General features: G+C 50.0%; 1 protein-coding gene across 1 annotated transcript in view; it reads left to right on the top strand.

Annotated features, from left to right (window-relative positions):
• Positions 1 to 17,216, top strand: part of SPATA13 (spermatogenesis associated 13) — a 122,491-nt gene that overhangs the window by 62,646 nt on the left and 42,629 nt on the right. The window contains exons 3-4 of the mRNA XM_032611681.1: positions 9,937 to 10,302; positions 11,952 to 12,096. Of these exons, the coding sequence (XP_032467572.1) occupies positions 9,937 to 10,302; positions 11,952 to 12,096 (511 nt within the window). The remainder of the gene's footprint in view (positions 1 to 9,936; positions 10,303 to 11,951; positions 12,097 to 17,216) is intronic.

The raw sequence follows: 17,216 nt of genomic DNA, 5'->3' as shown, positions 1-17,216 counted from the left end.
CATGGAATCTAAAAAAAAATGTTCTGAAGAACCTAGGGGTAGGACAGAAATAAAGATGAAGGCGCAGAGAATGGACTTGAGGACATGGGGAGGGGGAAGGGTAAGCTGGGGCAAAGTGAGAGAGTGGCATGGACATATATACACTACCAAATGTAAAACAGATAGCTAGTGGGAAGCAGCCACATAGCACAGGGAGATCAGCTCAGTGCTTTGTGACCACCTAGAGGGGTGGGATAGGGAGGGTGGGAGGGAGGCACAAGAGGGAGGAGATATGTATATGTATAGCTGATTCACTTTGTTATACAGCAGCAAATAACACACCATTGTAAAGCAATTCTACTCCAATAAAGATGTTTAAAAAAAAAAGGTTTAGAAAAACAGTGGGCTTCTGACATTCAGCTCTAAAACATGGTTCTTGAATTTGGAATATTCAGTTGTCCTCAACCATGAAACAATTTCTAAAGAGGAAAGCAAGTTCATTTTTATAAAATCATGCTTTTTATTAATTGAAAGCAAAGTTTGAGTAGACCTCTCTATACTTCATCATGTGTTTCAGATAAAATACATTTTAATGTGGAGTCATTATGTGCATTTATTTCATATGATGGTTTTAAACTGTCTCTTCACTTTTCATGAGTCCACACGTAAAACAACAACCTACAATTCTATCATTTCTCTACCTGGATGTCAAACTAGCGCTGTGCTGCTGTTGATTTTGAGATGGTAGGACGGTGGGGTTTTAGTTAAGCCCAGAAATGGAATTCCTGTGAATGATTTATTACAAAGGCAGGGGAGGGGGGACTTCCAGAGCCCAGATTTTTCATAGTTACTATTAAGGGTTTTTTTATGCTCGGAGAACTGGGCAATCAGTAGTAAATTAAGTGTCCGCATGCGCGTTAATATTTGCTTTTTTTTTTTTTTTTTTTTTTTTTTGCGGTACGCAGGCCTCTCACCGCTGTGGTCTCTCCGGTTGCGGAGCACAGGCTCCGGACGCGCAGGCTCAGCGGCCATGGCTCACGGGCCCAGCCGCTCCGCGGCATGTGGGATCTTCCCGGTCCGGGGCACGAACCCGCGTCCCCTGCATCGGCAGGCGGACTCTCAACCACTGCGCCACCAGGGAAGCCCAATATTTGCATTTTTAATGAATTACCTATTCTGCCTGTCAAACAAGTTACAAAGGCCGTAGGCTCACAAACTCATTTCAGCACATTTTATCATCAATTTTCCACATGTTAGGACAACTGAAGTATCTATTACCACCACTGTGCTCTCCAGGGAGACGAGAAGCATTAATTGCTTATGTATTTTAAATAAGTGGCCTGAATCCAAGAGACAAGGCCACTGCTTTCCAGATTACAATAGTTTCTTTTTTTTTTTCGAATTTTTAAAAGCTACGTCAAAATTACTGATGCACATATAATCCGATTCCATAAAAGTCAGAACAGCTTTCGGCTGGCCATTTGCGTTTTATTTGCTGTTGGAATTCTAACAACCACTAAAGATTCTTCCAGCTTAGAACCTGGCATCTGAAATGACAGCTGCAGCACAGGGGTACGAATGTAGAACGTAACCCAGCGTTCATAGCTGCTTTGCCTGTAGAAAAGCTGTGGAAGGAATAACCCAGTAAAGTGCGTTCTACTCTCCCATCTGTTTCTTGCTCGGGCCCATCCAGAGCCAGGTGGAGTCCAAACCTGGGGCCTGAGAAGGGGAGAGACGGGTTGATGATGATGCCTGTCTCCTCACAAGACGGCCCTGAACCGGAGAAGCCAGTGGCAGGTGGAGCTGAGCCATTGAACAGTCATGGTTTTAGGGGGTCGTTCGCTAAGCGGAGGGCGTTTGGCCACTTAACTTATTTCGGAACCAAGTCAGCGGCTGCCCCTCCCCGCTCCTCCTTCCTTGGGCATTTTCGCTCTTACAGAAGTCCCTCTTCAACGCTGATTGTTCCTTAACTCACCCAAATGATGTCAGAAAAGATCCACGACCCCCTGAAAGAGTTCGGGGTTTGGGTTAGGAAGCCTGTGTGGTAGGAAGTGTGTCCAGTGCGACTCACCTTCTGTCAGGATGATCCCCAACTGCTGCCGCTAAGGACAGTAAGAGAAAAGGCAGCTGTGGAGAGAGGAAGGCTATTGCACTGCTTGTTCTAAAGACTAAGGACCAGAAACCTAGTAGGATTCCGTACTTGAAACAAAACCGATTCTATTTGAGGTCCAGGTATGGTGGGTGAAGGGAAAGTTTTGGGCTCGGAGGAGAAGAGAGCAGGAAGCGAGCAGAGAAGCCAGTGGAGGTGAGAGGCTGCGGGGGCGGCGGGGATGGAGGGGGCAGCGGATGCGCTGTGCTCGCTGCCGGCAGGGGAAGGGGTCACAGGGCAGGGTGGACCACACGCGGAGGGATGTGGGCGTGATGGAGCAGCGTCACGCCGTCTAGTGTTTTGGGAAGTTGCCGCAAAGGGTTTTCACCATAAACCATAAAACGCACTGGCATTTTTCTTCCCTGCAGCTGCAAAGGGAGGGCTCGTGTCTGCGGGCCTTGCAGAGATGACATCAAATGAGGTGCCCGAACTCTCTCCCTTCAGCCCATCACCTGCTCTGTCACTGGCTTCTCAGCTCCAAAATGGGGGGCATAATGTCCTCCTGACTGATCTGAACATACAACTCTAGGTAGATGTGGAAGCAAGTTGATGACAATTTCAGATTTGTAGGTACAAATCTCTAGTTAAAAGATAAATAAGCCCCAGGGGTGGACACAGTGGTGACACTTGTCAACCCTGCTGTTCAGTAAATTTGAAAGTTGCTAAGAGACTAGACCCTAAAAGGTCAAAGGGGAAGAGAAAGCTCTTTTTCCTTCTTTTTTTGTATCTGTATGAGATGACAGACATTAACCAAACTTGCTGTGGTGGTCATTTCACAATATATGTGAGTCACATCGTTATGTTTCACACCGTGAACTTAAACGGTGCTGTATGTCAAGTCTATCTCAGTAACACAGGGAGAAAAATAATTTTTATGTAAATGTAAGATATTATCCCTTTGGTCTTAAAAGTAACCAAAAAAGGGAAAAAATTGTATTAGGGCTCAAACTTTTCTCTTTCTAAATGTGTAAATGTGTCCTTGTTCTTGGCTTCAGTGTCTCAAACTATGGTAGTTGATCTGGGATCTTACGAGTTCCCTCCTCACTTAAATTCCTGGGACACGTGCCGACCACACACCCCATTCCCGGGACTCTGCCGAGCCGAATGTAACGGGCCTGCACAGGTGCCCTTTTATTATGACACATTCATGTTCGCTGAAGGGAAATAAGGTAATGATGTGCAGCTCTGAACGGTGAGCTGCTACTATTCTGACTTTATAATAAGTAAGGTCTAAAGTGTCATTTTCTGGAGTTGGAGCCCACCACTGGCCCCACAGTCCACTCTGAAGTGATATTATGTGAACTAGGAGTTTGTTTTTTTTTATTGGAGTATACTTGATTTACAGTGTTGTGTTAGCTTCTGTTGTACAGCAAAGTGACTCAGTTATATATATATATATATATATATATTTACATTTTTAAAATATTCTTTTCCATTATGGTGTATCACACGATATTGAATAGAGTTCCCTGTGCCCCACAGTAGGACCTTGTCGTTTATCCATTCTATGTGTAATAGTTTGCATCTGCTGACCCCAAACTCCCAGTCCATCCCTCCCCCAAACCCCTCCACCTTGGCAACCACAAGTCTGTTCTCTATGTCCATGATTCTGTTTCATAGATAGGTTCATTGGTGTCCTATTTTAGATTCCACATATAAGTGATATCATATGGTATTTGTCTTTCTCTTTCTGATTTCACTTAGTATGATAATCTCTGGGTTCATCCACGTTGCTGCAGATGGCATTATTTCATTCTTTTTTATGGCTGAGTAGTATGCCATTGTATATAGGTACTACATCTTTTTTTTTTTTTTTTTTTTTTGCGGTACGCGGGCCTCTCCCTGTTGTGGCCTCTCCCGTTGCGGAGCACAGGCTCCAGACGCGCAGGCTCAGCGGCCATGGCTTACGGGCCCAGCCGCTCCGCGGCATGTGGGATCCTCCCGGACCGGGACACGAACCCGCGTCCCCCACATCGGCAGGCGGACTCTCAACCACTGCGCCACCAGGGAAGCCCCCACATCTTCTTTATCCATTCATTTGTTGATGGACATAGATTGCTTCCATGTCTTGGCTATTGTGAGTAGTGCTGCTATGAACATAGGGGTGCAGGTGTCTTTTTGAATTATAGTTGTCTGGATACATACCCAGGAGTGGGATTGCTGGATCATATATGATAAATCTATTTTTAGTTGTCTGAGGAACCTCCATACTGTTCTCCATAGTGGCTTCACCAACTTACATTCCCACCAACAGTGTAGCGGGGTTCCCTTTTCCCCACACCCTCTCCAGCAGTTTAAACTAGGAGGTTTTAACTTATGTTCATCCAAGGACTACATCAGTGGAAATCAGGAAGTGGGGATTTTATTATTTTCACACTAGAAGATAGCATTTCCTTCTATTATGAATGTAGGCATCAAACCAGAGCAATTTTAGCAACACCTGTGATATAATCGCCATGGAAATCACAGACCTTTTTCACATCTTATGACAGTTTTTGCTGATATTCTTAAAATTTCTTGTACTCCTCAGTGCAGTACTTCAAAGTGTGACAGCTTTTAGACCCATCTCCAGTCCTCTTAATTCATATTACCTATACTACTATATCAAGATTCTTTTAATATTTTGAAAATTGCGTTTCAAAATAATCAGCTTCATTCATAATACTATCTTGTCTTTTTTTCTGTAAATGTTTAATGTGTATATATTTTTTTCATTGAGGTATAGTTGAGGTACAATAGTACATAAATTTCAGGTATATAACACAGTGACTCACGATTTTCAAAGGTTATATTCCACTTACACTTATTATATAATATTGGCTGTATTCCCTGTGCTGTACAATATATCCTTGCAGCTTACTTATTTTATATATGGTAGTTTAGGTCTCTTAATCCTCGCCCCCTATCTTGCCCCTCCCCCCCACTGGTAACCACTAGTTTGTTCTTTCTGTGGGTCTGTTTCTTTTCTGTTCTATTCACTAGTTTTAGTTTTGAGATTCCACATAGAAGTGATATCATATGATATCTGTCTTTCTCTGTCTGACTTACTTCACTTAGTATGATCATCTCTCGGTCCATCCATGTTGCTGCAAATGGCAGAATTTCATTCTTTTTTATGGCTGAATAGTATTCCATTGTGTGTGTGTGTGTGTGTGTGTGTGTGTGTGTGTGTGTGTGTGTATCACATCTTCTTTATCCCTCCGTCTGTCGATGGAATACACTTTTTATCTTACGCATTTAAAATGAGATTTTGAGAAGCGGTCTGTGGGTTCCCCAGGCACAGTTGTCAGAGCCTCTCATAACTGCCGTCTCCTCTCCGCTCCCTCCAAACACTCGACAGCCAAGGGCTGGAAAACCTACAGAGTTCTGTTTTCCTTCTGTAATGGTACACGCCTTGGATGCAGGTGGCCGAGCAGAAAAGGCAGAAATTTTGAAATCGGACAGACTGGGGTATAAAACGGGCCCCTCCCCTTTCTGGCTCTAGTAACGTGAGCAAGTAATTTTATTTATTGTAGCCCCAGTGTCCTGATGAGTAAAATGTGGCCCCTACCTCGTAAGGTGGTTGTGAAGATTAAATACGGTGACGCGCCTGGTGTGGTTCCAGCAGGTCACAGGTGTTCCAGAGTCACAGCTGTCGTTACGTAACCTTGTTCCACGGTCTCTGCCACATGCACTGTCAAGATGCTTCTCCTTCCCCCTCCAGCCCGGTGCCTGTGCTGGGTCCCCTGCGGAACCCAGGACTCTGACAACCTGTGAAAACCTGACTGTGCTCGTTGTACTCATGTGCGTCTTCACGGTACCTCTGGCTTATCCAGAGGAAGGTCTCCTTGCTTTAGTTTATTTTATTTTTTAATCTTCACATGGTCAGAATACGCTTTTTGCCTGTAATATTTTCTTCTGAGTTACCTTGCTGTGCTGCTTCCCTGGAGCTACTGTAACAAATGACCACGGGGGCTAAGACAGCTGACATGTATCCTCGTTGCTGCGGAGGCCAGATGTCTGCAGTCATGGCTGGGCAGGCGGGGCCCCACCTCCGGAAGCCCAAGAGGTGGACCCCCTGCCTCTTCCAGCCTCGGGGTTCCCTGCAGGCTCCTCGGATCACGGGTGCGTGGCTCTCATCTCTGCCTCGGGCCGCACATCTTTCTTCCTCTTGTCTCTGTGTCCACATTTCCCTCCTCTTCCAGGGACGCCAGCCATTGGATTAGGGCTCATCTACTAGTATGACCTCATCTTAACTCCACTGCACCTGCAGACTCCGTACCTGCCACTATGGTCACATTCACAGGTATGGGGGTGAGGACTCCCAGTAGATCTTCAGGGGACACAGTTCAACCCCAGCTCTTGCTGTCGGTCCTGGAGACTCAACGTTAGACGGGGTTCTGAAGGGACGTGTGTGGGATCAGTGTTTTTCCCTCAAGTTAATGATTCACTTTCACTGTGGTTTTAAAATATGTTTTGAAGTGTCTAAGCAGAGGTAATGAGATCTATTTTGCCTTTTACTTTTGTAACGTAAAGGAGGGAATCTTGCATAGAAGAAAAAAATGCAAACTGCCCCTCAACTAGGGAAAGTATTTTAAAACTATGCTGGGAAGCAAGAATTAACGAGGCCACGGACAGGTCTGTTCACAGACGTTGGTGACTTGGGTGTGAATTGGTCCCGGGTGGGTCTGCGCTGGGCTGCTGGGCTGTGAGGAGAACCTGGGCTAGCAGAGCTCTGGCCCAGCCACTTACACCCAATGAGAGTGTGTTTAAAGAAGGAAAGAACTCCCGGAGGGCGTGGATGTGGTCACCTGCTGTCCCTTCACAGTGTCTGGGGCTACTGCCTGTAGCAGAGTCTGGGGTAGGTCCTGGCTCGTTGGGTGTGGAGCGTCCTTTGCTGGGTGTTTGTATTTCCGGGAAGAGTCGCACTCAAGCTGTGTTCCCCGGGACGAACCAAGGGTGTATTTCAGAAGCACATAATGTTTGCTAAAAGAAGATTCAGTTTTAGAATTTGCAGGAAAGTTCACATCTGTTTTATTTGAATGCTGTCTTCTGGCAAAGCCTCACTGTTTGAATGTGAGCTTAAATCTGAGGGATTTTCCCCCATCCCTCTGTCCCTCCTTCTGTACTTTTGCTTTGAATAAAATGGATGTTTCAGTTTTATATATTATGATTCTATTAACTAATTCCTGCACCTCCTGGGGCATCTGGTACCACTCGGAAGGCATGCTTTCTCCTTTCAGGTCTCGGGTGGGGCTGTACGGTACTGATGTGTCACACGAGAATCATGGTTGGTTCTCCTCGTGCTGCCCTGTGGGCACGAGGCTTTACGCAGTCAGTGTCTGATTTCCTGACCTCTGCACGCCTTCCTTTACCCGCCCCCATCACTTCCTGGAGCCTGTTTGCTCTCAGAAGGATTTGTTACCTGAGCAACTAAGACAACTGCAGGTTTTCCTAAACCCACGTCTCCTTCTCTCTCTCTCTCTCTTTTTTTTTTTTGGCATCAATGAGGAAAGCAGGCTGGAGGTTGCATACGTGCAAAAAAAAAAAAAAAAAAACCCACAAAACCCACAAAACCCCACCAACAACAAAAACAACAACTGCACATAGATTTGTGACCAATTTATTGCCTGCAGTTTTGTTGTACTGTTTTTCTAAGCATGTTGTTTCCCAACCTTTTTATCACTGGGTGATGATATTGGTTTATTCTCACTGTGTGCTTAAGTTGTCTGTGCCGTTTGATTTAGTAATTGAGTTAAACAATCCATAATAGCCTGTTTTTTATAGGTATGTACTGCAAAAAAACAATATTAACTTTTCCATGATTACTCTCATATTTTCCCACGGTGTCAGAGGAAAATGTTTTAATACACCCTCTTATACATTCTTTTCTGGAGGTGTGCGAATTAAACTGACAGAAGACAGATTTTTATTCATGTGAGTAAGTGGGAGTTCACAGGAAACTGTGGTTCCAGGATGTGGTTAGCCCTGGGAGCTTACAGAACATCTTAATAGGGGAAAGAGGGTGGAGAAAGGCTCCCACGGGAAAGCAAGTGACTTTTGGGAAAGATTAGGGGCCTGTAGGTGAACAGCTGGGAGACAGGGTAGTTTTGTGCCTGCGTCTGTTTCGGTGAGGGCTTCTCCTCTCAGTGACAAGAGCCAATCTTCCCTGGCTGGAAGAAAGAGAATCCCGTCCCAAGGGAGGGGACTTATGACCACTGAGTTCTGCTTTCACGCAGAAGAAAACCCTGTTCTTAAGTGCCTTCCACTCACAATGGTGTTTATGCTACAGTGGTGTATTCTGGACTCTGTCCCTGGTGACTTGAATTAAAGATAGTGGTCCAAGCTGTAAGAATCGAATCCGCAGGTAGCAAGGGAGTGGTGTTTGCTAGAGCCCTCTGTCTCTCGAGCAGAGGTGACTTGGTATATGGGAAGTGTCATGGCTTAGTGGGGACAGAGGTTACAAGGCCCATACCTGGTGTCTCTGTTGCTGCTAGCTGGCTGCGTGGCCCTGGGCAAGTCACCTCGCTTCCCCGGGTCTCAGCTTGGAAACATGGGACCTACATTTCTGGTCTCAGTTGCCACTGACTGGCGAGAGCCCAGAGTCCCTGGGCCACTGCTCAGGGCAGGGTTGCAGGGGGACATCCGCCCCGCTGGGCGCTCGGCCAGGGTGGCCCGCTCTGCCTGCCCTGCAGTCACATGACTTGCCTGGTTAGCACAGCCCTCCCCGGGCTGGGCTTTGTTCTATTTTCACTTGGTTGTTACAGGATGTCTCGGAACGGAAGAGCGGAGGGTACGGGGCTCGCGGGACTGCGCCTGCATGCTCTCCTGCCCCCCTCCCTCCCACAGAGCCCGCAGTGGCCTCCCCTGAGCCCAGACTTGGAGGACCCGCTGGGGGAGAGCTCGTCTCCGGGTAGGCTGAGGCCTGGGACGGTTGTTCCCTGGCACAGTGTTTTAAGAGCAGCGATCCACCAGGGCCGATGCGGGTGGCCCTCTGACTCACCGTGGTCGCAGCTCATCCTCCCAGGTCCCAGGAGGGGACAGGGGCTGAAGCAGGCCTGCAGACCTGAAGCACCTTGCCTGGGCCTACAGAGCCAGCTGGGGGCCCAGCCGGATTTACACAGAAGTCTGCCCGTTTCCACACCTCGTGGTCTTTTTCCTAGTGCATTGCCTTTGCCTCTGAAAAAGTTACTTGAAAACTTAGGAAGTCTTGCCGACTTCAGGGCTGCAGACTCTCCAGCTGTGGGATCGTCTAGTCTGGAATCTGAGATGTTGAAAGGGTAGTGGTGACCAGTCCCAGCGCACACAGCCAGTTTGTCGGCTGATCTTGTCCTTGGAGCCCCTGGTTCAGTGCTCGCCCCAGCAGACTAAGTCCCCAGGTGTGAGTACCGTGCTGAGCAGCCCAGGCTTGAACCTCTCGAAGCACCTTCTGTCTGTGAATGTAGCTGAGAGAAGGGGCCTCAGGTTGCCAAGTGCAGCCTTAGGGCCATTTCTCCTACAGGCCTGCGTTACCCTGCCTGTTGTTATGTATATTTGGGGAGACACCCGCTGTAGTTAAAAGTCATTTTTGTTAACTTACCATGGTGCCGATTTTCTCAGTATCTTGTATCATGGCTCATCATGGGTCACCAGACATCACTAATGAAATTAGGGTTTTAATTCAGCCTCCGATTAAAGACACGTTTGCTTCTTCTCATCCACGTCTCGGTCACATCTTTCCGGTACGCAAACAATTTGGGGGGCTGGGGAGGGGTCGGGGACGTCTGGCTCGTACCTTTTCTTTACCCTCCTGGAAGTCGCCCTCACCTAACTTTTTCGCATTTGAAAAGGTTGTGACCGAGGGGTCCTGGAGGCGGACCTCCGCACCAGAGGAAGAGAGGCTGGAGGCTCAGAGGGTCCCCAGGAGGAGATGCGGACCCGGGAGGAGGTCAAGGCCCCGACCACTCTCTGACTACGGCCAGCCGGTCAGCCTAAGTCTGTCCATCCCTGAAGACGCGATCGCCGTAGACCCCCAGAAAGAGGACCCAGAGGACGGTGACCAGCAGCCCAGCAGGGCCCCCATCGACCCTGCAGACCAGACCCCTGCTGGGGGCTGCCCCCGGGGGGCGCCGAGAAGACGCCCCATCTCCGTGATCGGCGGAGTCGGCTTCTATGGGAGCAGCCAGGCGGAGGAGGGGGAGGCCATTCTGCCCCAAGTAAGCCCCGGCGCGCTGCCACCAAAGCCACTCAGCCCTCCAGCCGCCTGGCCTCTGTCCTCTGGCTGCAAACTTATGGGGAAACTTAACGCTTTCCTTTCTTCTCTCTGCCTCGAGGATGACGTCATCTGCTCACAGCCTTTCTTCCTGACTTTGAAAACATGCATGAATTAGAACTAACCCGCTGACATTTGGATGTCTCTTACTAATCCTCTTTCTGGGATCTTGAATAATACGGGAAACCGGTTTGCTGTTTGTTCTGGATCGTCTGGGGAAAGTAGCCTTGCATATTTAGTGAGCTTCCTGAAAGAAGAAATCTGGAAGGAGAAAGTGTCGCTTATCCTTAAAATGTAAAGATACGGAAAAGATAAACCAGTTTTTTTCTAGATATGAGAAAATATTTTTTCCTACCATTTTCTTACTCTTTGCACGTCAGTTGCAGCTTCGTAACTGTTTTGACAATAGGTTAAAATCTTACTATTATTCCCTTAGTATACTTTAGTAATTCAACAAGTGTGTATCAATTACCCAGAGAGCCCTTTGAAGCTACAAAACATTTAAATAAAGGCCCTGTTCCGAAGGAGTTTCTATTATTTGGTGAAACTCATACCCCAGCCATGGTCCAGGGTTCACAGAACCATACATGACTAGTGCCAGTTTCATTTTTTTTTAAACTTGCCAGCTGATATCACAGCCCATAAATTCTCTTAAAAGGGCAGTTCTATATTGGTATTGGATTTTATGTTTACATTCTCCCTATAAGCCGAGCACAATGCTTATTTATAGCAAATACCCAAAAACCTCTTGCTTAATTGAACTAAACTGAACTGAATTTTTAAGGTAAAAAACAAATTATGTTGAAGAATACCTCAAACTCTTTGTTGTGTTAAGATGCCCTGCATGCTAGGAAATAAGTCTGGAAGGCGGCTCTGCCCACCAGTGGATCACCAGTGCTACACAAGAAATAATTCTGAACGAAAGCAAACTGTCATCTATTTTAACTTGAAACACACACAGCCTAGGGGAGATCTAAAGCATTACAGACATTTTTTCATTTCAGAGCGTCCAAAAGAAATGGAGTAAGATAATTTTGTGCACTCATTTAGGGAACTGGGTAGAAAAATACTGAGAAAACCTGCGGAAAGCAGGGACCAACTTGGCCTTGAGTGTAGTTGTAGGGACAATTCATACGGAAGGTCACAAGGACATACGGATGATTCTAAATCTGTGGAAAACCAACTCTCCTCGTAGACAAGGCGCCACCGCCCTGTTAGTTCAGGTGAATGAGAGCTGTGCTCCACACGTGCTGGTCCCTGCCTGCGGGTGGGTGTAGGGCGGAGGCCGGGGGTGGGGGTGGCTGGCGTTGCCTCTGCTTCCCTGGGGCTTGCTGGGCCGGGGGTGGGGCACCACTTCCTCCCCCAGCTTCCCCTGCTCCACGCTGGCCTTTCCTGAGTGTCCCCCGGGGGTGTGTCCTGGCAGGTGGCCAAAACGTGATGCCCTGAGGGGTCGGCACTGGGGTTTCCGGTTAGAGGAAGGTCGTCCTTGAGCTTGCGCAGCTCGGGCTGTGATCAGAGCCTTGAGGTGAGGATGCTGAGATCCCGGGGCCCCTACTTCCTGCCCCTTCTCACCGCCTCTCCTTTCCTTTGCAGCCAGCTGCCCGGCCGCCCGTGCCCGCGCACCAGGTGCCGCCCTACCGCGCGGTGTCGGCCCGGCTGCGGCCGTGCGCCTTCTCCCAGAGCACCCCCATCGGGCTGGACCGCGTGGGACGCCGGCGGCTCATGAGAGCATCCAACAGTGAGTGTCGCGGGCCTCCCTGGTCCGCTCCCGGAGATGGGGGTGGAGTCCTCCACCGGGCAGCTTCCATTCAACGGAGGCGCCCGGGCCGTTGCGCCCCGTCCGCCTGCCCTGGGCCAGGGGTGGAGAGGACCCACCGGGTGTCAGGAGCTGCCCCTGCAGGGCCCGGCTTATCGCCCCCTGTCCAGGGAGGGTGCCCTGTGGGCTCTGAGCCACCACGGTGGCCCTGACCTTGAGAAGATCTGGGGACCAAGTTCCTACCACGGAGGAATGAACTCCTGACGGCGAATGGGCTCCCGGGGAGGATTTGTCTTAGTCTGACTTTCAGAGCGCTTTCTGGGTGTTTGAGGTTCACCGGTACTGTTTGAGCAGCACGGAGGAGTTTTTTATCTGATAGAGTTGTTCATACGCTACCTTAGTCCTTATCCGGTAAATACCTGCTGACCTGAATTCACGGAATGATTCAGATTCCTGAGAGCACGTTGACGTCCGAGCCAGCCCGCTGGCTGGACAGTGGCCTGGCCAGGCACACGGGGCAGGAATAGGACGGGCGCTTACCGCGGGGCAGACGCCGCCCCGCGTGCTCTGCTGCTTAGTTCCTTTGATCGCGTGAACCTCCTTTTACAGACCAGAAGCCCCAAGTGTAAATAAGGGAGCCGCCAAGGATGTGGCAGAGAAGGGACTTGAATCTGCAGTCAGATAGAATTTTCACTGCAGGCCCATGTTTTTAACCACTGAACTGTGCGACTCTAAAGAGACACAGCAGCCGGCCGATGACCAGACCTTCGGTTGCCGGGTTTACCGTCTTACCTTTGAAAAGCAGCATCGCACGGTGCGCGTGAGTGATGGATGGGGCACTCGGACGCCTGGGTTCTGGGCAGCGCAGCCGCCCACCAGCCAGTGGGCACGACCTCCATGTGACCGTGGTGACCGGAGCCGAGCCGCAAGAAGGGGCGGGATTTACAGAGTGTTCTTTCCAGAGACTTGAAGGAGGCCGAGGGCATCACTCGGCGTCTTTACATTTCAGGGAGAGGGAGTGGAGGGGGGACCACAGAGGGTGGAGAAGAGAAAGGGAACAGGTGGGGTGAGGCCCCAGTCATCCTCCCCTTGAAGAGGATGGAGGACGGAGAAGGTGACGAGAGGATGGAGATGGTGACGGGAAGGTCGCTGATGGATTGTGACCCAGAAATGGTGGCAGAGGGTGTCCTGGGAGGGCCGTGCCTGGTGCTGGGCGGTCAGGGAGTCATGAACGGTGAGGGTGAGGGAATGTCTGTCCTCCACATGGTGCCGCCTGGCTTCTGGCTCAGGAGGAATCCGGGCTGGACTCTCGTCAGACAGGGTGAAAAGGAAAGAGGAAGCGGGGGTCGGCTGGAGGCCGAGGAAGTTTTCGAGCATCTCTTGCTCTTGTGGTCCTCTCGGCCGAGCAGGTGGGGCCCCTGGGATCACACTCCCCGCCCCCCCAACCCCGTCCCGGGGCCCCTGCCCTCTGGCTCCCCCGCCACCTCCTCAGGCCAGGCTTCCGCCCACGCTGGTCAGAGTTCCTGTTTGGTTCTTACTGCTGTTTCCCTGTGAGCTTTCCCCACCGTCACTGGAATGGAGTCCCAGCCCCTTAAGCGAGTTTGCAGGCTCTCTGCCGCCTGCCCGCCGTGGTCTGCTGCTCTCGCATCTCCTCCGGCGCTCCCTCACCACCCGGCTCCCCGCTTGCTCTGCCCAGATTCCCCTTCCTTCCCTTCACATACGGCAACGTTCATTCCATTCCAAATTCAAAACTCACTGCCCTGGGGACCCTTGGAGACAAATGCACCGTCATCTTTCTGCACAGCAGTTGCTTCTCTCCAGCCCAGTCATCAGCGTCTGGTGATGCATTTCGAGAAAGTTGTCCTAAAGGAGAGAAAAGGCTGCAAGCACATGATGCCTTCAAAATGTTACTAGTGATGGAAAAAAAGTTGAAACAATGGAAATGTCCACTTTCAGTGGGATAGTCTAGTGTCATATGGGCGACCACTTCAAAACAGTTTACGGCATCGTTAGGGAAAGCCCGTAACAACGTGGAAAATGACCGATGTAATATTAAAGTGAGAAAAAGGGAAATAATGTTGTATTAGTTTGCTAGGGCTGCTGTCACAAAGTACCACAGACCAGGTGCCTTAAACAGCAGGAATGAATCGTCTCAGTTCTAGAGGCTGGAAGCAGGTTGGGTTCCTCCCGAGGCCTGACGGGGACCCTCTGGCGGCCTTGGGTCCCCTGTATCTCGGCATCTGGATGCATCTCCCTCACCTCTGCCTCCATCTTCACGTGGCGTCCTGTTGAATCAGGGCCCACCTTGATGATCGCATCTCAGCTTGATCATCTACTGAGACCTGTTTCCAAATAAGACCACAGTCACTGGTACTGGGGGTTAGAATTTTAGCATCCTTTGGCTGCGGGGGGGGGGGGCACAATTCAACCCATAACATACCATGATTGCAGCCGTATACGGCGTGTACACATGTGGTCAAAGGTTTACCAAGAATATGCACAAGTGAAAATAGTGTAGTTAGGCGGGTAGGAATATAGATGGGTTTTCTTCTAACCCTGTACTCATACAAACAGCTGTGTTTTGTTTTGAGTTGAGTTTTCTTTTGCTGAGAAGCAACAAAAACTGACTCTACCTAGTTGGAGCAAAAGAGAACGTCTTGGAAGGGTGTCAGGTGTTCCCAGAATTGATGGGGTGTCTGGGAACCTGTCTAGGAAATGGACGGCAGTCGGGGTTGCTCCTGGGAGTCGGGGAGCCACATGCAAGGAGCCGAGGAAGGCCAGTCTGTCCGTCTTTGCCTCTGAAGTCGCTCAAGAGCCAAAGTCCCAGGATGGGGTTCAACTCCTCAGCTCAGGTGACGTGTCCACCACCTGGGGGCACTGGGACAGAGTGGAGGATGGGGTCCTCCAGGGATGGACCCCTTGTCTTCAGTACAAGGAGGCAGGTGCGTGGATTCCCTGACCACGATGGAGGGGAGGTTGTTCCCCCAAAGGAAATCCAAGTGGTGTTGGAACTAGAAATAGATTCTGGACAGATGCCCCATTTGTTCATTCATTCATTCAGTGTCTGTTGAGGACCTGCCATGTGCCAGGTGACAGCCATGAGCACAGCAAAGCCCTTTACCTCACACACATTCTAGTGCGGGGATGATAAATTAACAAGGAACTGTAACATGGCAGGTGGCACACCGTAAAGAAAGATAAAGCAGGTAGAGGGTATTCGTTTTTTGTATTTTTTTTTTTTAATTTTTATTTATTTATTTATTTTTGGCTGTGTTGGGTCTTCGTTTCTGTGCGAGGGCTTTCTCTAGCTGCGGCGAGCGGGGACCACTCTTCATCACGGTACGCGGGCCTCTCACTGTCGCGGCCTCTCTTGTTGCGGAGCACAGGCTCCAGACGCGCAGGCTCAGGAGTTGTGGCACACGGGCCTAGCTGCTCTGTGGCATGTGGGATCATCCCAGACCAGGGCTCGAACCCGTGTCCCCTGCATCGGCAGGCGGATTCTCAACCACTGTGCCACCAGGGAAGCCCGAGGGTATTCATTTTTAAAAGAACATCGTTGTAACAGTGACGCACCTATTCCACGTCTAATTAAAACCCTCTCACTCCTTCCATGGAGGGAAACAACCCAGAGGCTCACCGGTCACTGCAAACGTCTCCCAAGTCCAGGGCCTCTGAGTACCTCCATCTGTGCTCCAGCCCCACTGCAAAGCCTCGTCGGTGTTTATGCCCAGAAGTAAGTCCAAGCAACACACCCTTCCATAGTGGAAAGAGGTGGAGGAAAGGAAACAGAAAAGACATAAATACTGTGTGTCCATACACACGTGACGCCAGGAGAGGACGCTTCTCTTCTCTGCCTCTGGTTTTGAGGCACACGTGCTACTTCTGACTCTGCCCGACTTGACCCCGTCGTTTGCTCCGGAGCCTCTGCCCTGAGCCCTGCCTGTGCTGGTCTTTGCCAGCTGAGGTGCTCCAAGCCTTCACTCCAGGCTCTCGGCTGGTACTGGTTCTACTTGCTTAGAGTCACCATGGCCTCCTGCATTACCCTCTCTGCGTCAAAAATCAGTCAGTCTACGAAAAAAAAAAAAAAAAAAGTGTTGCGCACCAGCTCTGAGCCAGGCACCACTTCCAGCATTTGGAGAACAGCAGAGATAAAAGCATCCCAAAGCGTTTACGTTCCAGCATTTAAACAGATTCAGGAAGCGGGTAAGTAGGATTAGCTCAGGCACTGATGATGGTTCTGGACAAGGTGAAGCTGGACAAGGTGGAGGGCGACCTCGTGTCCCTAAGAGGTGACGTTGGAGCCGAGACCTGGAAGATCTGAGAGAGGAGAGGTCCCAACGGAAGGAGCACCAGATGCCTGACTCAGGCAGGAGCTTGGTGTGCCTGAGGTTCAGCGAGAAGGCCGGGGTGCCTGGAGCTCGGGAATCGGGTGGGAGCGGACGGCGCAGCCTGGAGGTTAGAGAGAAGCTGGATAGAAGGGGCGTTGCAGGTCTCGAGAAGGGGTCGGGGTTATTCCGAGTGAAACGGGAAGCCGTTGGCAGCTGGGCTTCAGAGAGGAAGGCTGTCTGGGGAGAGAGGGCAGAGGAAGGAGGCTAATTGGAAGGTTATTGCGTTGGTCCAGTTGGGAAACGATGGTGGGCGACCACAGAAGACACCCATGTGTTCCCTGGGCACTCATTTTCCAGAGTGCGAGGAAGCTTGAAAGCCAGTCCTTCGCTCTGAGTCAGCGGGGCCAGGGCTGGGGGCTCTGGCGGAAGGACTTCTCTCTTGGGGGAGGAAATTCAGTTTTGACAGAGCTGAGTTACCGGATGGAAATAAAATACTTTGTCAATGTATTATTAAGTGATCCCAAACCCCTGTGTTGCCCTCTTCGTTTCTGGGCTGTGGTGAACATCACCCTCTCTCCGGGGAGATTCCAGCAGGGGTCTGATAGGTAAGGCAGGCAAATCCGAATCTAGAATAAGTGTCTCTTCCAGTAAGGACAAACCATCTACCCCTCTGTTATGGAAAGGGTCCATTGTAATCAACTCCCCACAAGTAGTCGTCTGGGTCCTTCAAGGAACCATATCATTAACTTTGTTGAGGGGACACCCTGTGGTTTA

This window comes from Phocoena sinus, chromosome 18 (assembly GCF_008692025.1).
Source record: "Phocoena sinus isolate mPhoSin1 chromosome 18, mPhoSin1.pri, whole genome shotgun sequence".
NCBI classification, from domain to species: domain Eukaryota; kingdom Metazoa; phylum Chordata; class Mammalia; order Artiodactyla; family Phocoenidae; genus Phocoena; species Phocoena sinus.
This window is presented reverse-complemented; position numbering and strand designations above follow the sequence as displayed.